This window comes from Sebastes fasciatus, chromosome 3 (assembly GCF_043250625.1).
Source record: "Sebastes fasciatus isolate fSebFas1 chromosome 3, fSebFas1.pri, whole genome shotgun sequence".
Classification (NCBI taxonomy): domain Eukaryota; kingdom Metazoa; phylum Chordata; class Actinopteri; order Perciformes; family Sebastidae; genus Sebastes; species Sebastes fasciatus.
In genome coordinates, this window is record NC_133797.1 from 20,502,333 (window position 1) to 20,528,073 (window position 25,741).

Below are 25,741 nucleotides of genomic sequence, written 5' to 3' on the forward strand. Positions count from 1 at the left end.
AGCTTTTGAGTATTTATTGTGTTTTTGCAGCCTTCTTTTGTAGGATATAAATTGTGATAGTAAATTGAAAAGCAATCCTAATTTAAGTGAGGGATAACGTACAGCGAGCCGGTCATTGTTGTGAAAAAAACCCCGACATGGCGATCCTGCACAAATGGTGGACTCTCATCGCCCTGAAGGGGATTCTCTCACAACAATGACCCGCTAGCTGTACATTATCCCGCTTATTAAATGTCTGCTTACTCAAAAATAAATAATTTGACACAAAAACGGTCCGCCAGAGTCCGACATCAGAACTGCGGCCATAGCAACGGTCTGCTATACATAGCAACAGTCTGTTATAAAGGAATTACAGACCGCAGAACGCCGTGATTGACCAATCAGAATCAAGTATTCAACACAGCCGTGTCATAAGCAAAGATAAATAGCCAATGCCAATCAAAAGCCTTATGGAAATATAAATTGTTCAATATTAATTAAAGGGACTGTTTGTAACTTCTTACACGTATAAATCAATCCGGGTCGGTGTCCCATGCGCGCTCTCGTGTGGCTACACTGTTCAGACTCAGACTCCAACACAAACTACACAGAAGCACCAAAACCTCAAAGTTATATCTAGTGAAGCCCGTCTGTTAAACAGTTCAGCTCGTTCAGCTCGCTCCACCTCTACACACGGCAGAAGAGTTAGTTTAGCTCTGAGAATATCTAGTAAATGTACAGTGGACGTTTGTGCAGAGATAACTGCTGCAGCTCCTCCAGACCAACAGAGGTTTCCCGTGTCTTGTGAAGTGGCGGGGCTCCACAGCGAGAAACGTTATCACCTCCGACCGGGTACCGGTGTCTCCCTCGGACCGCGGTCGGGAGGCTGAGGCAGGAAAAGCCAACACTAGGATCAGCATTGATTCATGGAGAGACCTTCGTCTGGTCAGCTAACATTACTGCCAAGCAGGTGAAATATAGAGTGGTATTGTGGTTTTAGCTGACGTGTGTCGCCTCACTGTTTTGAGCGATGCTCGTTCACGTCTATTTAGAGCGAGCACAAGCGCGAGCCCGACGCTGACTTTCGTTGACTTAACGGCCACAGGTGTCGCTGTTAACAAGCATTTCTGAAAGTTACAAATAGTCCCTTTAAGAATACAAAAATACCTACAAAAACACCTTCTGCTGCTCACCTCAGGGAGGACGAAAAGCCTTTATTTTGAAAAATTGTGACCGGATGTGTACACCTTGAGTGGTGGCTTGACAGTGGAGGGAGTCAGTAGAGCTCAGGTAGAAGAGCAGCAGCAGCAGCATCACACCACAGACACACACAGAGAGAGAGAGAGAGAAGAGCAGCAGCAGAAGGAGAGAGAGATATTTATAGCCTTCAGTGAGGCTGCAGCACAGAGATAAGGCTTGGGACCAAGCCGTAGGCAGGAAGACACACAGACAGACAAAAAGAGGACACGTCGAGGAGATGAAACAGTTCACTTGGGTCGTTTTCCTCGGGGCCGTGGTGGTCTCCCTGGTCGGTGGAGGAGCAGCAGCAGCAGCCGGTACCGGTACCGGTACCGAGGGTGCTGGTGAGATCTCCTTCGAGTACCACCGCTACGATGAGCTGCGGAAGGCGCTGGTGTCCGTGTGGCTGCAGTGTCAGACCATCAGCCGCATCTACACCATCGGGGAAAGCTTCGAGGGCCGCGAGCTGCTGGTGCTCGAGATGTCCGACAACCCGGGGACGCACGAGCCTGGTCAGTCTGCTTTTATGCATCAATAGATAATAAAAAAAATGTGCTGCTTCATAATAATGCGGTGAATGTGCATCACTTAGGCCCTTCACTGTAGGATAACCCACCATCACCACAGGCTGAGATACACAAACACATCATTGCGCATATAGCAGCCTCTTATTTGTATTAATAATGTGTATTCAGAAAGGACTTGATGTGAGCTGAAATGACCAGATGAGATCATCAGTATAGAGGAGATCATATATAGAGGAGATCATCAATATAGAGGAGATATATGATATAGAATAGATCATCAGTATATGATAAAGAGGAGATCATCAGTATATGATATAGAATAGATCATCAGTATATGACATAAAGGAGATCATCAGTATATGACATAAAGGAGATCATCAGTATATGATATAGAGGAGATCATCAGTATATGATATAAAGGAGTTCATCAGTATATGATATAGAGGAGATCATCAGTATAGAATAGATCATCAGTATAGAGGAGATGATCAGTATATGATATAGAGGAGATGATCAGTATAAAGGAGATGATCAGTATATGATATAGAGGAGATGATCAGTATATGATATAGAGGAGATGATCAGTATATTATATAGAATAGATCATCAGTATTTGATATAGAGGAGATCATAGGTAGGCTATAGGAGGAGCGCAGGTGTGTCGTGTGTCGCGTGCGTGCAGAAGCGGTGAGCGCGCATGAGGCCTGCTGCTGCTGCTGCTGCTGCTGCATCACTTCAGAGGAATCTAGAGATGAGAGATTTGTGGGATCAGCCATGCAAAGCCGCCATTTTGCTGGTTGATAAAGATCTCTATTCGTGCTTATCCTGAGTCGTGATGCTGAGAAAAAAAACATCCCATGGATGAATGAATGAATGGCTCATTTTTTTTTTTAACTATAACATCCCTTCCAATCAAAAGCAGATGTAGTCTTGGCTGCATGACATGAGAGAAAATAGTTCATTTAAAGAGGGAGGAGAAGTCTGTGACTGAATATTAAATGAAGTCCTGATAGGGTTGGAACAGTTATTATGTTCCTCAGTTAGACCTGATATGTCATGACTTCCCATCATCTCCATCACACTGCAGGACAGATAATAATGCACTATACTCATTTTTAACAGTCTCTTCTGCACTATATCCACTTTTTTTATTAGTCGTGTATCACAGTTGTTACCCTGCACTATATTCAGTTTTAACAGTTTTCCTCATCTCCTTGTATTTTTATATCTGGTATATTGTTTTATACTTTGTACTTTGCACTATTAACTTTTTTACTGCCTTTTTACTAACATATGCACATATATGCTTACATATATTTGCACTATGGAACTGTGATGCTGGAAACTTGAATTTCCCTCGGGATCAATAAAGTTACTATCTATCTATCTATCTATCTATCTATCTATCTATCTATCTATCTATCTATACTGGTAGGAATGGAAGAAACCATAGAGGGGAAGACGTGAGCAAATGTTAGTTAATAGTGGTTTGAAGGGCAGTTTACACACTAACACCAGTCACAGCAACTGCAAAGCACCACTGCTGTTTTTAGATGCAACGCACCTTCTTCTTTTTCTAAAGTCATGCCTGAATAGAGGACAAATCCACATAAAGTGTAGCCTATATGTCTATGCAACATCACCTTGAAATTCATATGATGGCAGTAGATAACACATCTCTAAAGTCACCGGTCAGTATTAAATGACTGGTTTCACTTATACGGCTCAAACTAACAATTATTTTCATTGTCAATTAATCTGTTGATTACTTTCTCGATTAATCGATTAGTTGTTTAGTCTATGAAATGTCAGAAAATGGTTGTTGAAAATGTTGATAAGTGTTTCCCAAAGCCCGAGATGACGTCCTCAAATGTCTCGTTTTGTCCACAACTCAAAGATATTCAGTTTACTGTCACAGAGGAGTAAAGAAACCGGTTGTACTGGTTGTACTGGTTGTACCTGCGATTCAAAAGCTTTCTGTAAATGGAGGAACGGGCCTGAATTATCTCAAGCTGTCTCCAGCTTGATAAAAGTTATTAATAGGGTTGCATCATATTTTAATTGTTATATTTTGTGAGTCAAATCTGAATCTGCAACGTAACCGTAACATTTCTCTGTCAGGTAAATGTAGTACTACAGTGTTTTCCTCTGAAGTAGAAGTACACAGTAAGTAGCATACAGTTAAGTTGCATATTATTGAGTGCTTTGGTGTTCTTTTGTAAGTTATTTTGCGGTACAATGAGTTAGAATAGTAACATAATTCAATATTTTTCATATCTAAACATCATAATACATCTATAGCTGTTTGGGGCCCTTTTAGTTGGTGTTAAAGTCTGCCCCTGGACACAGGCCAAGCATTCGGCCCGTTCTGATTAAGCACATTTGGAACGGATACTGTATTAGTGCAAATTTTAAAAAGCATATCCTTTATGGCTGCCCCCTCTCAGTCGATTAGTCGACTAATCGGTCGTTTTGGTTTCAGTCGACTAAGATTTCTTTAGTCGTTTATTCGTTTTTTATGCTTTTGTCATGCTGAATGACTTATTCCCAAGAAACGTATGAGCGCATCTCTGGTATACACAAGATTTAAAGCAGTGTTTTGGGGAGAAACTCAGTTTTTCCAGATCCGTCGTTTAAATCAACTAATCGATTAGTCGACAAAACTGCAGGAGTGTTAGTCGACTAAGGATTTCTGTGGTCGATGACAGCCTAGTTATTAGACTGTGAAAACACTCTCAATCCAAAACAAAATAAAATTTCAGTGCACCACCCAGAAAAACATGTCCTACAAAGTGTTACAAAAGGTACCCGTTGTACTCCTGATAGTCAGAGTACACTGCGTTGGCACCAAGAGCAATAATGCAACATGAATGGATTAGTCTGTAGTACATTTAGCCTTAATGAACGTCTGGGTACGGACGGGTCAGTGGTTCCTGTCCAACTCTAAACAGTAGATTTAGGTGTTACATACAGCAGGAAGTGCTTAATTTCATCCAAGTAACCCTGAAAGAGAGCCCTCAAAAGAAAAAGAAAAAACACATTGCCTGTAATTACTGTATATATGGTTTACAGTCCAGCTTGTGGTGTTTAACTATATGTCTTTTTGTGTAAAGGTGTATTTTCTTCTCTGGGTGTATTTGTGTGGTCGTCACGGCGCACCACAGGTTGTGTGTGTTTAGCTGCGTGCATGGTCACAGAGTCTAATGACCGTATGTACGTACTAAATAAGCCCGTAATAGTCTGGTGGGCGTGCGCACGCATGAGTCACAGTAGCGATGTGGAGACCTTATTACTACCAGATGAGTTTCCAAGCTGCTGCTTCACCAACAGGGGCAGCTCCCCCTCTCCTCCCCTCTCCTCCCTTCTCCTCCCTTCTCCTCCCCTCTCCTCCTCTCTCCCTTCCACCTCTGCTGAGCAAAACATCCAGAGCAAGAAGGAACAGAGAGGAGAGCTTCAGAGACTGACAGGCTAAAAAGATGACGGTTTCAGAGTCAGCGGTAGAAAAGATAAACGTGTGTTTGTGAAATCTGCAAACACCGGAAACATTTTTAAGCTTCCCCTTTAAGGTGCCCTACCACCAATAATATTTTATCTGACCCCGCAGTGTGTTGAAACTCTAAGGTGGAGCCGAAATAGCAGTTGCCGGGGCAACAGATCGGCTTAGTGCACTGAGCTGACTGGCAGCTCGTGGTTGGCTGGTTGGCTGGCTGGCCGGCTACCGGAGGACGATGGTCCTGAGCTCATGCGTCTGTTAGTAGAGCAGCCATCTGTCATAGGCTCCACTGCGGCACAGGAAGTGCCTATAGCCTAGAGTGTGTAGACACACTGGTTACATATTAATATACAGTACATGCAGTGTAGGAAAACAGGCAGTGATGGGAAAGTAACTCAAGTACTGTTCTTAAAGAGGTACTGCACACTTACATGTGTTTTTTGAGCTGTAAACTAAATGATACGACTGTATTGTGATGAACCACATCAATGCGGGTGTTAATATTGACATTTCTTACCAAATTTATAAATATATATCATTTCATGGGTTGAAAATGGCGCTTGGGGGTTAAGTTACACTTTAAATAATCTATAATATATAATCATATATAATGGATCACATGACTACTTGTATGTCAAAAGGGCAGCCTGTTCACACGAAAATGACCCGATAATACACAAGGCATGGCGTGTCATTGTACGCCGTCTGTACTGCAATGGAAACGCTCCGCATAAATATGCTACGCTCAGAGCCAGTGACGTAGAATGAAAAGGGAGAAAGATTACTTATGGTGGATGGGTCCAACAAACACACAACTTTTAACATACGACTTTCAACCAGGAGACCGGTGTTCGAGACCGGTGTTTTGTTTTGTAGGTTACGTTAGTGACGTTTGTCACATGTTTTTTAGTGACGTGTTTTCCTGTAGTTTTGTTGCGTTGTTTCTGTACATATTTTACTTAGTTTACGTACTTATTTTAAGCCAAACCATGACGTTTTTCCTAAACCTAAGGGGTTATTATTGCTTAAACCTAAGTGAGTGATTTTGTTGCCTCAAACTAACTGCAGACGTTACCGTACCGTATTTGTACAAATGACACACGAATAGCCTAAAATGCGTCCTCATCACAAAGGTAATGCCCGTGTAATGTTGTGCTATTTATACGCCTTCCTTTGAAATCGGGTTGGAAAGGGGACACGTGTACTGCAGTTCCCCTCAGCTCTACAGTGCGTTATAGCGTCTTTAGACTCATTATTTTGGTTTTTACGGCCCGCAAATAGCCTACTGTTTAGGTCCACTCTCACTGCTCTCATCATGTTGTTTCTATCTGCAGCAGGAAACTGTTTTCAATAAAAAAAAATCTCTAGTTTGTAGAAAAAAATCCATAATAACCTTTCAGCATATTGTAATTCAAGTGTTCTGAGAGAAAACTAGACTTCTGCACCTCCTCATGGCTCTGTTTTCAGGCTTAAAAAAATCTAGCCTGTGACGGAAGACTTTGACCAATAACAGGTCATTTGAGAGAGAGAGCGTTCCTATTGGCTGTTTATTCAACGGAGGCAGCTGTCAATCCGTATCAAGTCCCAGTCTATATAGGCTACGTTTACTTAAGTACGATTTTGGATGTGGGACTTTCATGTTTAATGGAGTAGTTTTATAGTGTGATAAAGACCTTAATTCTTCTTCTTCCACCACTAAACATGTTTTCTCATTAGAAGGAGGTGTTTACTTCTTGCAGCTGGGTCATATTTGAGTGTACAAGAGCTGGCGAAACTCATTTGACTCTCATGTCTGGAACTATTTAGGAGGCTTCTAGTATGAGGAGAAACCCTATCTTGTAATGGGTTTGGCTTTGTCTGAAGGTGAAAAAAAAAAGAATCATGTCAGTATGAGGCATTGCTGCATCCAATATGCTGCAGACCATCTCATATGGACTGTTTTATCAGACGACAGAGGAAGTATGTAATCCCCAGTGAACACGCACACAGATGCTCAGACACACTGCTGGATACTGTATGGTTGTATCGAATGACACATTGAATATAAAGCGAAACAGAAATGGATTTAAAACACATTACAATGGAGGAGATTAGAGTATAAACCAAGAGCATTGTTTGGACAGTCTAGCTGTGAGGAGCCTCCTCAAGCAAAGATGGCAAAAACAGCTGAGAGGAAGGGCAAGCCGACGAAAAAACAGAGATAAATAAGAAAGGAATGATGATTGAGAAAACGGGAAAGGTAACAGGAGTGTAAGGGTGATGAGGGAGAAGAAGAGGGATGGGTGAAAGCATGTAGAGGGAATAAGGGAGAGGCAGAAACGGAAAGAAGATGAGAGAAAGGCCAAAGCATCAGCCAGAAGTCATATATTATACATCAGACACCGACATGCATCCTCCTCCTCCTCTCTGCCTTCACTCTGCTCCGACTACCACTCTTCTTCCTCTTTTTCTTCTTCATGTTGCTTTGCTTCTTCTGCCGCCAAAGCCTCCTGTCTGTTTCTTGCTATTTCCTGCACATATTTCCATTTTCTTTCTCTTTCCAACATTCCTTTTATTCTCTCGATTTTCTAAAAACTGTTGTGGGTGAATGCTAACAAAACGATCATTGTTTTTTCTCTTGGCTAAAATGAAGAGGTGTTCAAATGTTACTACTATCTTACACCAGTAGATACACATTAATGTAGGATATGGATGTCACAGTTATAAATATTAAAGCTGATACAATTAATGGATTAAGACATTAGTCAACTCAAAATCAGCCCAGTCGCACAGCAGTTTGTGAAATAGTCACAAAATTTAATGTATTAATTCATGTACATACACAAATTTCAAATGTTTTTCGTAATAGTCAGCACGAAATCAATTTGTTTGTAATCCACGTAATTGTGAACCAGTAAGTATAGAGCTGCAAACGACGCGTAGGGAGGAGGTCAGGGTGGATGGGTGAGTCTAAAAACACAGGACTTTTGCCCAGGAGACCGGCGTTCATACCCCGTGTGAAACCAGAAGTCAAAGTTGATTTATTTGTCACGTAACTTCCGTACTTAAGCTAAGGTATCATTTAAGGCTCAAGGTATTATTTAAACCCAAAACGCAATCTTTTCCTAAACCTAACTATGAAGCTGTGTTGCCTAAATCTAACCAAGTCGATCTTTTCCTCAACCTTACCAAGTGGTTTTATTTTGAAAAGACTGGAGCGGAAATTGACACATGCCTCACGTGTTGCTGGACATTCGTAGGAAAACGTACAAAAAATACGTTGTTGAGAGTCGAGCGGAGCATCAGAAAAGAAAAAGGGAAATTTGTGTCTATGCACACGAATCAAATACATACAATTTCGTGACTATTTCATGAACTGCCGTGAGACTGTGTTGCGATAACAGGCCAAAGAGTGAGACAGACCCGCCTGTCCACCAGAGGATAGCGTGTCAGTGTCACGTTTTGCCTCGCCGAGGCGTGAATATTACACACGTGTTTGAAGGTGCAGTAGAAGCAGGGGGCAATAAAACCGCTAACTTAGATTTAGGAAAAATGTCATATAGGCTTAAAATAAGTACGTAAACTAAGTACAATAATTACAGAAACAACGTAACATAAGTACGGAAAACACGTCATAAACGTCACTTACAGGCTTACGTAGCTTACAAAACAAAACGCCGGTCTCGAACATTGGTCTCCTGGTTGAAAGTCCTGTGTCCCCACCCGTCCAACATAAGTGGTCTATCTCACTTTTTATTCTACGTCACTAGCTTTGAGTGTACGTGGATGCGTTTACATTGCAGTCAGTACAGACTACATGGTGTACAAATGACACACCAAAAGCAATAACAGAGTTCTTATTTTATGCTTTTGCCTTGCCCGTTATCATGCCACTCACACGCCTTTTTTCGTGCGACCGGGCTACATTAGTTGATTCACAGAAAATTAATGAGCAACTATTTTGAAAATCAATTGATTTTTTTGTCAGCTAAATATCTCTGAATTTTGGACTGACGTTTAAAGGCATCACTATTTTCTGACATTACAGTGAACTATTTAATACACCAAACAATTAATTAATTAATTGAGAAAGTAATCTGCAGCTGAATTGATAATGAAAATAATAATTAGTTGACAACGCAGCAGGTGTTCGGTGTATTTTGTTGTTGAAAATAAAATTGAAAACTGAGAGAAATCTGGTTGAGTTACAGAAGTGACGAGCTCTAGGAGAAGGTTTGGGACTTTGGCTCCATGAACACGTATCAGCTATTATATGACCCAGCATTTCAGCATTATTCTATCTGTGTGTGTGTGTGTGTGTGTGTGTACACGAGACAGGCAGACAGACGCAGAGTGAGAGTGTGTTTACTCAACCCCCGACTTGATTTGTCTCCCTAAGCACCTGCCCGTGTCAGGGTTGCCACGACGACTGAGAGCTCTCTAATGTGGTGCTTCCCTAATGACGTTGCAGCTGCACTCATTATTACACGGTCACCTAGGAGACCGTATCGATCACCTGCCAGACACTCTTGGTAATTCCTGACAAAGCGTAAGATGATGCAGTGGGTTTAGTCAGCCTCAGATGTGTCGTATTGACCTGTGGAGAGATAAAATCACCTGGAGTTTAAGTGAGGAGCTCAGACTTTTACACACATTTAGGAGATCTCCACCGATTAGGGATATTCGAGATGATCTCTCTCATATGTTTTCACATGTAAAATGTATAAAAACCAAGGAAACAAGCTTGCAGAAATGTAAAAGAGCAAGTAATTCAGTTGATTGACAAAAAAATATTACTAACTGTTTTGATAATTGACTAAACATTTAAATAAACATCAAACAAAAATCGTTCTCCAGTTTCTGCAGTGTAAAGATTTACCACCTTTTTTCTGTTTTATATTATCGTAAACTAAATATAATTTGGGTTTTGGACTGTTGGTTGGACAAAACAAGACTTCATGTCTAGGAAAACTGTGTCAACTGCGGTGTTTCACAATTTTCTAAACAATGAACACATTAATAGTTAGTTGCAATACAAATGACAGCTCCACCTACGATTTGGAGAACACATGACGCAAAATAACACCCACATTTTTGCTCACATACTGTATTTGCCTGGAGGGAGATCCTTGAATGTTGAAAAGCTGCATTCTTAAAGGGGACCTATTATGCTTTTGTGATTTTTCGCTTCCCTTTAGTGTGTTAAATCATTTTTTTTGTATGTAAAAGATCTGTAAAGTTACAAAGCCCAGCCCAGCTGACCAATCAGAGCAGACTGGGCTATGCAACTGAAAATAAGCATAATAGGCCCGCTTTAAAATGTTGGGAGTTTGCAATAATTAGTGTGCAAACTACCCCTTTTCTGCCTTTGTATGCTGCTGTTGTCCTGTACCTGTACCTAATTCAGCCCAGTCGGCAAGGCAAAGTTACGTTAGTGACGTTTGTGACGTGTTTTCCGTACTTATGTTTCATGTTTCTGTACATATTGTAGTATTTAAGTATCTTAGTTTATACTTATTTTAAGCCCAACTATGCTTTTTTCCTACACCCATCTAAGTGGTTCTGTTTCCCCCTGCAAGACAATAAAAGCTCAGCGAGGTACAGAGAGTTTGATAAAAAAGAAAAGGAATGAATTTAGAAAAAAAAAGATAGAAGAAGACGCATTCGGCTCCAGAGGGGAAACAACATTTTGATGTTTTCCACCCACGCAGTGACGCATCATGCTCGTCGCCTTTGTGCAAAAGTGCACCCTCTGGTCAAAAATGTGTGTAAAGAGAGCTGTTACATAAGCGTGAGCTAGCAAAGATTATAATTAGTGATATTAATACAAAACGATTTTTGCAGTGAAATATCATTAACCCTCCTCATTGTAAATTCATCATTACCTACATGTGTTGTGAGGAAAGAAAGGTCTCCAGATACTGAGCATCTGTGTAATAGCTTGAATCATAGTAACTCATGTTGGCAGAGTCCGACTTCAAAGTGTGTGCGTGTGTGTATGAACGTGTGAGTGCATGTGTTTGACAGCTCTGTCAGACCTGTAAAACCATTCACCAATGTCAGAACAGAAAGGGTTAATTGTAGTCTTGAAATCATTAGCAGCAACTCCGAGAGGAACCAGATTCGAGTGTTTAAAAATAACCTGACTACCAGATGTGTGCTGGGCGGTGTATGCATGTGTGTGTGTGTAGCCACTGGGATACATCAAACACTCAAAGAAATACACTGAAATGGATCAAAAAGATGCAAATGTGAAAAATATTGACACACATGTGCACTTGCATGTTGAAAGGATTATTTTTACACATGCAACAAATTCAATTTAATGACGTGAAAAGTTGAAATAGGAGAAAAAGAATCCCAGATAATTGGCCAAATCAGAGTAAAAAAACAATAAAAACACACGCAAAAAGGCCCTCAATAAAAACTGGACCCCTGCTGCAGTTTGGCTTCAAACACACACTCACACACCCCTCGCCATCTGCCGCTCTCGGGCTACATTTCATAACTGATCTGAACAAAAGACATTTTTTTTTTTTATTCCTCAGCGATCGGAGAAGTTCCTTTATTCTCGTACAGCCACAGAAAGCCGCTAATCCCTGTTTTATAGTTAATCAAGAGTGTGTTCACCGTACACCGTAGCTCATACTTTGTCATGCTCTTTGTCATTTTGTTAAAGGGCATTATATAGCACCTTAGTAGCACTTCTCTCATGCTATTGTGTATGTGTTTGTATTTGCTTGCATGAAGAGACTCACAGAAGACTAGGTACACATTATTAGTATATTAAACAGATGGTTAGAGCCGTGGTCATTAAAACACAGCATGCTGATATAAATAGCTCTCAGATATAGAACCAGTTTTCAAGGCCGTACACTGACATGGCAAACAAACATCAGTTAATCTAGGAAACACAGTTATAATCAAACACGTTGAGAAATCATCAGCATAAGGGAAATGATAAGTTGGTTAATCGACAACAATTCTGATATCATTGAGTTGTTTAAGTCATTTATCAAGAAACGAAAGCCAGATAATCTCCAGCTTCTCAAATGTGGTCTGTTTTATATCTCATCTGCTTTCACTATGCATGTAGGTGCAAAGTTACGCAGCGAGCTGAACAGACATAACAGCACATAAAAGTTGAGGCCCCTTGATGTTTTTACTGGAAACAGTTGTGCAACTGTGAAAACAGTATTGGACAACAAATTTAATGATACTGGTGATTACAGCAGTTAGTAACTGGATTCAGTTAAGTGTTAGTCAGCTGTCAAAGTGTCACTAGGCAAAGATCAACATAGTGGCTAAAGACAACTTTTCCCTCCCTAGTGTTTTCAAGTGGTATTACAGTTGCAAAGACAACCAGGTCGCTTTCCGTTTTCCTCAGAGCCTAGCAACTACCAACAACACACTGCATTTTGTTTTCTACAGTGCTTCTGTTGTTCCACCGTCCGGCTTTTCCGCTGCTGGAGATAGTAACCGTAAAAACCTTACATTGACATTGGATAGCTACTAGGGGAAAATAGCGCTGTCCTATTCTTGTTTTGGTTGCGCAATGGTGGACGCATTTCATAAATCAAGCCTTTTTCCCCAAGGGAGATCGTACCAAGTCCCCAGGAAGAGCGCCGGGCTTTGAAGCAAACTCTCATTGTGGCCAAACGGTGGTACTACAACGTCTGTGTCCGTCACGTGATGCCATTGGGCCCAAAAATACTTTTTCCCATAGATTTACATTGGAAAAGAGACGTCTGTAACTCAGTGGATCATTTTTTTGAGGTGAATCAACTTCCCAATATGAACACTTGAATAAACCTTATTTAAATAATTAGGTATTAAAAGTTGTAAAATGCACTAATAGCTGAATCCAGAGTTATTTCCCTTCCTCCGTTCATGTGAATGAGCCCCAGACCGAGGGCTGGGAGGCGGGGTTAAAGGAAACGCTACAGCGCCTGCTCAAGGAGCCCAATGGATGCGGAAGATCCGGGTACTTTATCACTGGGCAGTCGGGCCATTTTGGCTTCATGCGTCACTGAGCAACTTTCATAGGAATGAACGGGAGTCGCCTCCAACGCTGTATGTAGTTCTCTATACGATCCATAAGTCGTATGCGGTGGCAGACAGAATTGCGTAGTGAGGCTTATAGGGAACCAATCTAAATTGGTTGGACATTGAAGATGTCATCTTGGTGCATTTTGTGACATTTTTAGACTAAAAGATTTATCGCAAAAATAATCTTCACATTAATCAATAATGAAAGTTATTGTTGGTTGCAGTCCTGGTTGAAAAAACCCCAACGCATTTTACTTGAGGATAACCCCACACATTTCACATGTGTATCAAATGTGAAACAGCTTTTCTGATTCACTTTTCACATGTCAAATGTCTGAAAACCATTGTGCCTATATGAATTTTAAATGCTGTTTTAGTGCTGAAATATTAGTGCTTTTTGGGGGGGCAGTGACAGCATGAAAGGTGACTTTCAAATTACAAAAACTACAAACAGCATGAGGTTTGTTTGTCCCTAATTTCCCCAATTTTGTAACATAATGTTCTTTAGTGCAACTCTCTGTGATGTAGTCGGATCTGACCCCAGACCTGTCACTCCAGCAGGATTCAGGCAGAACAATGTGTGACAGCGTCACTCAATAAGCCACCGTCTCTCGGGCCATTATTGTCCAAATGGAGTTCTGGACTGCAACATTCAATTGTGTTTAACCTTTCAGCTGATGAGTCAGTGTGTTTGTCACTGCTGGTGTCTAATGGTGTGTGTGTGATTGTGTGTGTGTGTGTGTGTGTGTGTGTGTCCAGGGTAAACCTCCCTAACAAATGTTTCATCAGTGACCTTCTTGTGGTTCAAAAGAGATAAATGTTTGTTTCCATGATTACTGACTAAAAATGGCTTCTTCTTACAAAGATGGTGACGTTATTGTGATATTCCTCTTTGTGATTACGTGGCCCAGTTGTGTGAAGTGTGATTGGTTTTCAGTTCAGCCTCTCGCTCTGAGCCGTGAAGACGCTGTACAGATGAAGGTAGAATACAAAATGTCCGTCTGTGTCGCAGTAACACAACAAGAGTCTATCTCTTCCCTGCAGGTGAGCCTGAGTTTAAGTACATCGCCAACATGCACGGCAACGAGGCCGTGGGCAGAGAGCTGCTCATCAACCTGGCTCAGTACCTGTGCAACCAGTACCAGCAAGGCAACGAGACAATCATCGATCTTGTCCACAACACCCGTATCCACTTCATGCCCTCCATGAACCCAGACGGCTTCGAAAAGGCCGCTTCACAGGTGATGACACAGCACGACAAAAACACCCTGCTGCGTGTACACAAACCTGATCCGAGGATTTAGCACCAGACGGATTAAGTTTACAAGACAGCAAACATCGACTTAGTAACCACAACTCTTGGCTTTAAATCACATATACACAGCAGGAATAGTAATTATTAAAGCTCCAGACACTGTCTCGCTTCTCTTCACTGATATGCAGTTTACACAGTATGTCTGAACATCCTCTCCTGTTTCCTGCTCAGCCTGGAGAGATCAAGGACTGGTTTGTGGGTCGCAGTAACGCGCAGGGGGTGGATCTGAACCGTAACTTCCCCGATCTGGATCGCATCATCTACATCAACGAGCGAGAGGGTGGAGCCAACAACCATCTGCTGCAGAACATGAAGAAGGCCGTGGATGAAAACACCAAGGTACGCAAACAGACAGCATGAGTGATTAAAGGACGAGGTTGGGAAAGACCAAAACATGAAAGGACCAAAACAACAACGCCTCACTCAATACTTTCCGACTTGTCTGCCCTATCAGTGGCACTCAGCCCTAAACCCATTAGTTCCTACTGACCATGTAAATCCTTCAGCGTTGCCAGATCGGATTGACAGTTTCCAGCCCAATCACAACTTAAAACCCACCCAATTCAATAAATAACAGTCCAAATTATAACCTTGCCTGACACCCAAACCATTACATGCACAATAGAAAACACATCATAAGCAAACAAAGCATCATATCTGCATCAAATAACCAAAGATAAAATGTTAGTTAAATATACTATCACAACCCACAAAGAGTGCAGTCAGACATTCAAATACACAAATTGTATTGTTTTTACAATATGTTCAAAAAGCAGCCCAACTTTCATCTACCAGCCCAACGCTATTTTAACCAGCCCAACTTAATCAAAAGTAGCCCAATGGGGTGGAAACCAGCCCACTCTGGCAAAACTAAAATCTTTATAAACGTGTCACAAATATATAAAGTATAATTTATTGATCTTAAAACAACAACTAAAACATCTGGCCTCTGTAGCAAACGTTACTCAAACAGGACTAAAAAACTCAAACGTTTAGTTCTCTAATGAGTATTTATTGCAGCAGAATGGTGTATGTGGGATTGATTTAAAACGGTTATAATCTATGGTTGCGTCTGAAATTCCACACACACAAGTGCAGGAAGTATCTGAAACAAGAGACACAGGTGAGTATACCGAAATAAAACAGGAAATAACAACTGAAAACTGGAAACAAGAAAAACACAACTTAGATACGGGACCTGGATGCAATGGATGTAACACAGATATTTCCCTCAGGAGTTGGTAGAGACCAAAATCAGAGCTAAAAGAGAGCGAATATTGGATTAATATCCGCCAGTTGGACAGAAACACAACCCAAAATGAATGTTAATGCTGCTGTATCCGCTGAATGTGTAAATAAGCAATATACTGGACATGCCCTGTTTCTGCTGCCCCCAAGTGGCCAAATAGAATCAGTTATTGCAGGTTTAAAACAAACTACAGAGCCCATGTTCATCATAATGAAGGGACATGACACCCAGTGCTACAGTGGAGGATGTGTTTTAATAGTTTTTTGCAACGATGGAGCTCTCTATGGAACAGAGGAATAAACTAGATCAGGCTTTACTTATCAGTAGGATCAATGAGAAAAATATAGAATATCACTAGACTTACCTTTTATAGCTTTATAAGGCATCTGGCGTGTAGTTTGGGCGTGGTTATATTGCCTCATTGACTTGCTTACAGGTGCACTATGTGTTTTAAGTACTGTATTTGTAATGTGTGTGTTTTTGCCTCTGCAGCTGGCTCCAGAGACCAAGGCAGTGATCCATTGGATCATGGATATCCCCTTCGTCCTCTCAGCCAACCTGCATGGAGGAGACGTGGTGGCCAACTACCCATATGATGAGACCCGCACTGGTACATAAACTCACACACAATCTCAAACACACCCTTGGTTTTTTTTCTGTTTGGGTTGTTAAATTATATATAAAACGTTCCCTTGTTCTATATGAGAATGTTTCCACTGATATTTGACCTATAAATGAAACAACAAACATTTTAATAGTTTTTCTTCAGAATGCCGTAACTAATTTAAATCAGATGGAAAATGTTTTCTCCTACTGCTTCCTGTGCATTATAACTAAAAGTACACAACATGTGTTTGCGTGGGCACAAATTTAATGTGTTGCAGATGCAGCAGGTCATTCATTAATTTATACTTTATCACAGCCGCTGTCTAAACATCCCTTCCCTTCTCGCTCCTCCTCTAAGGCTCTACTCATGAGTACAGTTCCAGTCCAGATGATGTGATGTTCAAGTCTCTGGCGAAGGCCTACTCCATGTACAACCCAGTCATGTCCGACCCTAACCGACCCCCCTGCCGTAAGAACGACGACGACTCCAGCTTCAAGGATGGCATCACTAACGGAGGGGCCTGGTACAGCGTGCCAGGAGGTAAGACACATTAATATATGTGGTTTGGTGTTTTGCAGATAAAGAGACGCCTGGGCTTACATGTTAAAACTAGGCTAGATATGGTTGAGGCTGATACTAATATTAATATTTGAGAGTTACTGTATATGTGATATATGGGACAATGTGGGGTGCTTTGGTGGGTTTAAGACCCTGATCATGCAATCACTGCAATCTCTTTCTCCCTGTTTTTTTACAGGAATGCAGGATTTCAACTACCTCAGCAGCAACTGTTTTGAGATCACTCTGGAGCTCAGCTGTGACAAGTTCCCCAATGAGGACACACTCAAGACCTACTGGGAGCAAAATCGCGACTCACTGGTCAACTACATCGAGCAGGTAGGCAGCACCACCAGGACTATGAATATATACAGTATCCTATGTGTGTCTAGTTGTCTAGTTGAATCTGGTTTTAATGAATCCCTATGAGGTTACTCTAAATTACCATTCGAAAAAACGATGACTCAAAAGTCAAATCAAGATGCTCTATCTCAGGGGAATAAAATGTTAATAATGTAAACCTTTATAGTCAAGGTATGGTTACGTTTAGCTTACTTAAAGTTGGTTGCCATCCAACAAACTTTGCCAAGCCACAACCATCCACCCTAACCTTAGAGGTTTTGTTGTCATATGACAACATTACTTCCACCTTTGCAAACATAACATTGGTTGTTGTCAATGTTGTCGTTTTTCTGTTTGTGCATTTTATCCCCATGGTTCATGATTTTTTACAGTCATGTAAAACATCCAAAATGTCCTTGTCTCATTTCTATTCGCCTCCAAATAGCACCATACCATTTACACCCAACCCCAACGAGACGTTTCCCCCCTCTTTCCTTGAACCAAGCCTTAATTATGCCTCTTTGTGTGTGTGTGTGTGTTTGTAGGTCCACCGTGGTGTAAAAGGCTTTGTTCGCGACCTCCAGGGAAACCCCATTTCCAACGCCAGCGTCTCTGTGGAGGGCATTGACCACGACCTCACCACAGGTATCAGCATCCAGTGCAAAATACACACAATCCTGACACCCATTGACATGAGGTGTGATGTGAGAAATGTATTAGTAAGATGTTGTAATGTCATCTGGTGGACAAAACTGGTACTGCACCACCTTTTTCAGCCACTTATATGTATTTGCACCTGCTCATCCAGCTGTTGCTTACATACGTGTATTAATGAGAAAATCTGTGTTTTGCAGCCAAAGATGGAGACTACTGGCGCCTCCTGGCTCCAGGAAACTACAAAGTAGCAGCCTCTGCCCCAGGATACCTGACTGTCATCAAGAAGGTGGCTGTTCCCCACAGCCCTGCTACCAGGGTGAGACTCACAGACAACTGAACCAACCAGAATCTGCCTCACATTCACTGTGTGATCACTTCAAATTTACAAGAGAAATAGCACTTTTGGTTCAATCAATGCAATGTAAATATTCTAATATTTGAGCATGTGAGTAAGAAATCCGTATAACGAATTGAGGAATATTTGGAAATGAAACTTAAGCTTGATCACTCTAATCAGGCACCTCTAGCAGAGAAGACACCAAGTGTCCAGTTAGGATTTGATGCCTCATTTCCGCCTGGTTTCCTATTAACAATTTATATCCAGAGAGGGATTATCTACTGAAAATTACCCAAAAAGAACAGAATACATTTGATCCCTTAATTCAAAGGTTCGCAACTGTTTAAAGTTGACTGTTTAAAATAAAATGATGCCTATTTAAAAGCTCTTTATTGTCAACAAATCCCATAAAAAGACCAAACCAACAATGAATACATGCTGCTAAGAAGTATTGCCTGCGTAGCCAAAGAGTTATGTAGCTTATTCCGAGACCTCATTAAAACCACATCAGTGAGCCACATAGTTGTATTGGGGTACAACTTTGTGTTTTTTTTCTGTTCTGTGGCCGGAAATACTCTCTAGAGTAGTGACCGTCAACTGACAGCCCACAGGCCACATACGGCTTATTAAAAATGCATTCTGGTATTTAGGATATCTTGCATTTTTTTCTTTGTATATTGAAACAACCCCCAAAACAATCAAGATGGAAATAATTTTATTAGGAATGATTTATCAACCCCAAATATGTGCGTTCTTTTCAAGGGGTACAAAAGACATTTTAAATCCATCAGTCAGCTTATTATTAGCTAGTAGCCTACACAACACAAAGTTGGCAAGATCAATGCATACAGCTGCAGTTTTCCATGTCAACTTTCTGCTTCAGGCTCTCTGAGAGTGACCTTACCTTACCTGACCTGACAAACAATTCAACAGGCTTTTCCACCAATCAGGACATTGCATAATAATGTTTAAACCGGTTAAAGATGATTAATATTTCTTGCCAATCAGAATGCATTCATTTCAACCATCACTCCTCAGTCAACTGCTGTTGCTGGTTCACGCTGATCTCATATAAGCTAATAATATATATACTGTATATATCCCTTGTCCCTTACACATACTGTATGTGGTTGATGACCACTGCTATAGGGCACCAAATGTGTCGTATTCCTCTGGTTGAAAATAGTCCTTAGCAAATGCAGTATTTACTTCTGTTTGAGTGCTAAAAACTACAGTGACTAGTTGTTTTTAGAAATTCCTGAGATTTTTATTTAAAACAAAAAAAAGAAATTAATTTGTGACACGTTGTAAAGATTCATGTCTTAGGAATGAATTGGTTTGGTGCTGAGAGCCACACATAGATGGAAAGTATAGGCCCTTTTCACAGCAGTCATTTTGATATGGTATAACAGTGGTTATATATTTATATGGTCCCGCTGTATTTAGTGACACAGCCTTTCCAGTAAGCCAGCATGTACAATACCAGGGTCCTGACATACCTAAATGGAACAGGGCCATAATTCATCTTATTAAGTACACCTCCGTGCAATGACATGTTAAGATGGTTGCTGTAAAAAGGGACTATAGAGACTGATGGTTTTGTCTTCTCATGGGATACGGTAATAATAATAATAATAATAATAGAATAATAAAATAATATAGAATAAGAACAGCCTTGTCCTTTCAAGCCCTCCAGGAGGAGTCTTAGCTTGTCAATTAATAAGTTATGTCTAAAAAATAAAAATAAATTCAGTCTTTGGTGGCACAATTACAAATTGAAATCTGTAAAAATAAGAAAAACTGTACTGCATCTTTCACATCTCATATGTTGCTGTCCCTCTGTCTCAGGTGGACTTTGAGCTGGAGTCTCTGATGGAGAGGAAGGAAGAGGAGCGGGAGGAGCTGATGGACTGGTGGAAGATGATGTCAGAGACACTGAACTTCTAAACGTTATTCTGGCCGATGATCGGACCGTCCACACATCGATGTAATATATTCAACATTCTGTGTGCCCGTCCACTCTGAAAAAAAGAATATATTGTCTCCTCATTTGTTTTGTTCTTTTTCGATCATTATTTGAATTGATTATTACTGTTTATTACTGTAATGGTTTGCCTCATACTCCTGTAGAACATCCTGCAGACACAGACACATATACTGAGGGGCATGGGAGGAATCTGCAGGTAGTTTGTCGGCAGTGAGATCGGTGTTGATTTCTGTGGTATTGTGTTCTTTATCGTACATGTGATTTGGTAACCATGGCACCCATCTATATAACCAATGAGTGACTGAGTAACTATGTATATAAAAGAGCTGTTTACATCATTACCACATGGCTCTGTCCAAAATAAGTCATAATTTTTTCCTGTTTTAAATGTCTCTGTTTCTCCAGGCTTTAGTGCAAATACACAAGTACAACGCAAACAACACAAACGCTTTATAGGCGACTGTAAACTTGCACACACGCACTGTAAAATAAAAAATACAATGCTATAGTTTTGAGAATATTAGACATTAAAAACACTGTAAAATCACTGTATACATTATATTGTAAACAATCTATACAGGCAAGCCCATTTTTCCTGTATGTTATTGATGTTGAGATTTTTTTTTTAAACTAACTGCAGCACAGCTTTGATTTTAGCACAAGATGAATGGTAATAATATATACTGTATTTATGAACTATAGGTATAGCAAGAAATGTGTGGTTTTTAACTAAAACAATAAATAAAAGAAAACAAGGCCAATACACCTATAAATCTGTCCTCCTCTGTCTACCCAAAGACATTCCTACACAGGTAATACTGTGGTACATAAGGAACTGTGGTACATGTATACAAGTTGTTTTTTTCAAGGATAAATTAACGCTAATCTTCTGAGTGGACACAGGAAGTTTAGCTGACTGTATGGATGCGGTTTGAGACCACATAAAGGATTTATTGAATGTATATCTATAAAAACAGTTACACATGTAAAGAATGAACTGATCAATAAAACTCCCCTCTTTCTGTTGTCGAACTGGAGTCTTGTCGCCTTTGTTTTAGCTCATTCAGATGAGCATAGTCACACCAGACTGAGACTGGGAGCTTCCTACATGTGTTAACTGTACTGCTCTTCTTAATAAGGCTGAATAGTGCAAATTAGTGAGGATTAAGTTTTGGTTTGAGCCTGTTAGTCCCTCAGAACTCAAAAACACCCCTCTTTTTACTCCCTAGTATTTATAAAGGGACATTACATTCAAACTAAATAAATCTGAATTTGAGATGTATGTAACTGGAATGGGTTGAGTTGGTGCCCCCTACAGTTAATACTGTATGTGGTACGATGAGATATTTAGGATCCTTCCTTTAGAGAGGTCTACAGATGCAGTCTTAGGTGAGAGTGAAATAACATTTAGTCAAATTTTTACCATTTAATAGTAAAAAGTATTAAAAGTACCTTGCTTGTGATGATTAATTAATTCTTATGATTTAAAATTCTTAATTAAATGTATAAAGAAGGTCAAAGGGTTAATATACTACAAAAGAAGTTGGAAAAGAATTAATTGTTTTGATATTTTTGGGTGCTTTTTACATTTCAAATATATTCCCTTACAAAAAGTCCAATAAGATAAGAAAAGATAAGCCTTTATTGATCTCCAGAATGGAAATTCAGGTGTTGCAGCAGCACAGGGACAGAAAAAAGTACAGATAAATAGAGAAAAGTTAAATAATGATAATAACAACAACAACAACAACAACAATAATAAAATAATAATTAGAGCTATATAAGCTAAAAATATGAATAGAAATAAAAATATAACTTTACTAGAGTAAAACCACCCATGAACAATAGTGCCATATTGTCTCAAGTGAAGTGACACAGTGGTGGGATTAGTCGCTACAAAGTCATCAAAGTGTAGTAGGCTATATGTAAGAATATTACACCATGTAGGCTACTATGACAGCATACACCGACTAATATATAATATTATACTGCATAAGTAATTATAAGCTACTTAGTTTTCATCGGCATTAATATAGAAATATAATATAGTAGGCTACACAATGTAATAAAACAGTATAATATGAAAAGTCCCTCAGAAATATGTTTCAGTTGTGAAGAAGTCCTGTAGGAATTGTAGCCTATCATTTCAACTTTTTTTGCATTTATTTGTTTTTATAAGGCTACTTGGCATTGACTGTTTGTGACCTATCGTTGGTGTATCTGTTATTATAATTGTTTTACAGCTAAACCGTACACTACAAGATGATACTGAAAACATTTGAGGCGAGAAATAGGAATTAACGTGACATAATATTGATTCATATTTGATCAGCGCTGCCTAGTTTGACCGTTTGGTCGGAGTTCGCGAGTGATTGACAGCCGGCTCTCATAGACAGCAGCTGGACAGCAGACCTCAGATCAGCTCTTACTGCTTGTTTTCTTCCGGTCTGTGAAATCTTGCAGATGCCATTAGGAGCACCGGAGGCCATCAGAGGACACCGGAGGACACAGGAGGACACAGAGGCACATGATTTTTTTCAGGTTATCTGTTTCATGTACTACTGTCAGGATATAGCGACCGTTTTAGAAAAATAACTTTTTTGAATCATATTTGCTCCAATCTCGCCTATTTCAGCTTTAACTTGACTGTATTGAATTTGTAGTAATTCATGTAACAATGTCAGAATACATGAGCATTGTGTGGGGACAATGTGAGGTTAATTTATGAATGACTGTCTGGACCAGTTCTTCAAGAGTCAAAGAAAAAGAAAGTAGAGATCATCTTGCCATGGCATCACACCAGGGTTGTGGTCAAAAAGTCTGCTTAGGAAGGTTCCTAACGGAGTGAAATGACCCGGAAAGAGGCAGCCATGATAAGAGCTGTTTGAATTCTCTAAATGCTAAGGAAAGGTGCTTCAATGCTTCCTTTCTTATCTCCTTTGGCATAGGATACACGGGACCATCCTTTACTAAAGGAAAGGAGATAATGTTGTCCCACAATTCCTTGCGGCTGCAACATTTAAAGCTGTTGGGGGGAAGCAGCGCTTTTCGTAGTCCATCTTCAGAACATTGTAGTTTCACCACGGTAAACCTGCGTCAAAAACACCTGCCGCCGTCGCATCATCATTAAAGAGCCTAGTGTAAGTGCAGTCGGACAAAATCTGTCCACAGACAGACATATAAACACCTGGTAAAGTACTCAAAACCACTTTTGTCGTAGTTCCAGATACAGTAGGTGTCTCGAGGACCACATTTTGCCATGATGACACATACACAGACTTACTAGGTGAAAACAATACCAGCCACACACTATAAATAATAATACATTGTCACTGAGTTTATCTCTCAGACTCCTGTTAAAGGAGCAGTGTGTAGGATATGACGGTATCTAGCAGCGTGGTAGGAGATTGCATACTAACTGATATAGTTTGTCTACACGCTTGGCACACTGGAGAGGCCTCAGTGTGCCAAGCGTGTAGACAAACTATGGTGGCTGACGCGAAAACCTGAATTGCCCTATCTAGAGCCCGTTGTTGTAAGAGTAGCGTAGGTCATTTGGAGCAGAGGTGGGAAGTGAGTGGTGAAGCAAGAGAGAGAGAGCGGCGGCAACGGCAGCGAGTAACGTCGTCAATATCGAATTGAAGACATTTTGTAGTTTCAGGACAATATGTATGTAGCCCTCCAAGAGCTGTTTGAAGGCTACAGTTTTATTTCAACATTAAGATTGAATATAAAACTAGATGAGGTTTGGTTGAGGGTTAATGTTAGTTCTGATGGACAAAGTTGGACAAATCTGAGTGATTGTGAGTTTATAAGGGAATTCAAGTTTGACTTTAGCTGTCTGAATGTCTGTGCTTATATAGCTTAAAGTAGGAATGCATTGTTACCCAAGTGTACACACACACACACACACACGCAGAGCAAGGGTGGCACTTTTAGTCCAACTATGCAGTTGAATCAGCTGTTTTAGCACGAGATGCTAACTCTGCAGATCAATGGCCCCCTCGGTCTATTAGTCATACCGGCCCTATTAGCATCTGCTATTAGCATCTTCTCATCAATACCATTGATCAAGCTGCTCTGGCTTCAGGACAGAGCGGGACACAGAGGAGAACTGGGAGCTGAGAGAGAGAGAGGAGGATATTAATCTGATCAGACAGTCAGTAACAGTCGGGCAACAATAGATGACACAAAACAAGTCGGCATCATGTAACTTTAGTTTGTGAAAGAAAAGTGTTGATGTTACAGCTGAAACGATTAGTCAGTTGACAGAAAATGTGACAATCATTTGAGTCATTTTTCCAAACAATAATGCCAAATACTTGCTCCAGCTTCTTAATGTGTGAGGATTTGCTGCTTTTTTCTGTTTTATCTCACTGTAATCTGAATATCTTTGAGTTTTGGACTGTTGGACAGACAAAACAAGACATCTGAATAGATCAGTTTCAGAAACTGTTGGGTATTTTTCTCTATTTTTTTTCCTAAAAAAGTGATTATCGAATAATCAGACTTCCAAGTATGCATTGTATTTGGGTTTAAAACTAGAAACGTTTTGCAGGAGCCAAAATGTGTATTTAACCTGTATTTTTTATTACTATTTATTTAGTCTGCACATGTTTTTGGTTACTATCATTCATTTCCAGTTATTGGCAGAAGGGTATGGTTTTCACTTTATTTACCTGTGCACTTAGACGGCAGGATTGAGACAAAGAGAGTGAGCTAGGCTCCGATATTTTCTGTTGACCGTCACCTTCTTAGTTATTCCAGTACAGTTATTGTTTGTAATACTTTTTGTTTAATAAACAGCTCCACAAAGATAAGTATGTTTAACACAGTCAGAGTTAAGAAGAGCCTAGTACTTAGCCTCATATCGGCTTTTTGATCGATAGTAGTAAAAAAAAAAGTGTATCACCTTTTTGTGTTTTTTTACTTTGCAGTGTACTCTTTAAAATATACAATTTCATGAGATGAGACGATATTTCAGTGAGGTATTATTTTCCAAAATTGTTCAGCAACATTGCAGGCAGCAGTGCAGCCGCACAACACTCAGACAAGAAGGACTTCTGGAAAGTATACATCATCTGTCATTTGTTTTTTTGATAAATCAAAGAAGTGTTTTAAGCTATCATTTGTACTTTTACACTCTGGCCTGGTGTCACTGGTGTCCAGTGTGACAGCAGTCCATCTTCCTTTGTCATTACTCCTGTAATCCTGCAGATGACAGTAGTGTGCTGATGACCTGCCAGTCATTGAGAGAAGTTTAGTCTACTCAAAGAGCTGAATCAGTCTCTGCTGCCCCTCTGTGAGAAGGGTCCACAGCTGGTCGTGGATCATTACATGGATTTGAGCTCTTGCATCATGGAAAGTGGCTGTTGCTAGATGTGGTGATTGTGGATTGTTAGTTGTGGTTTCCCCTTCAGAGC

General features: G+C 40.3%; 1 protein-coding gene across 1 annotated transcript; it reads left to right on the forward strand.

Moving 5' to 3' along the window:
* Positions 1-1,267: 1,267 nt before the first annotated feature.
* Positions 1,268-21,350, forward strand: cpe (carboxypeptidase E). Its single transcript, XM_074629514.1, has 9 exons — positions 1,268-1,730; positions 14,311-14,507; positions 14,753-14,920; positions 16,323-16,440; positions 16,795-16,977; positions 17,195-17,334; positions 17,883-17,982; positions 18,192-18,310; positions 20,180-21,350. Exons 1-9 carry the CDS (start codon positions 1,457-1,459, stop codon positions 20,276-20,278), a joined length of 1,398 nt encoding a protein of 465 aa, XP_074485615.1. The 5' UTR covers positions 1,268-1,456; the 3' UTR covers positions 20,279-21,350.
* The last annotated feature ends 4,391 nt before the right edge of the window (positions 21,351-25,741 follow it).

Coding starts and splice junctions, on each gene's coding strand:
- cpe (XM_074629514.1), top strand. CDS start 1,457: ATGAAACAGTTCACTTGGGTCGTTTTCCTCGGGGCCGTGGTGGTCTCC. Junction 14,508..14,752: donor TCGAAAAGGCCGCTTCACAG/GTGATGACACAG, acceptor TTTCCTGCTCAG/CCTGGAGAGATCAAGGACTG. Junction 16,441..16,794: donor ATATGATGAGACCCGCACTG/GTACATAAACTC, acceptor TCCTCCTCTAAG/GCTCTACTCATGAGTACAGT.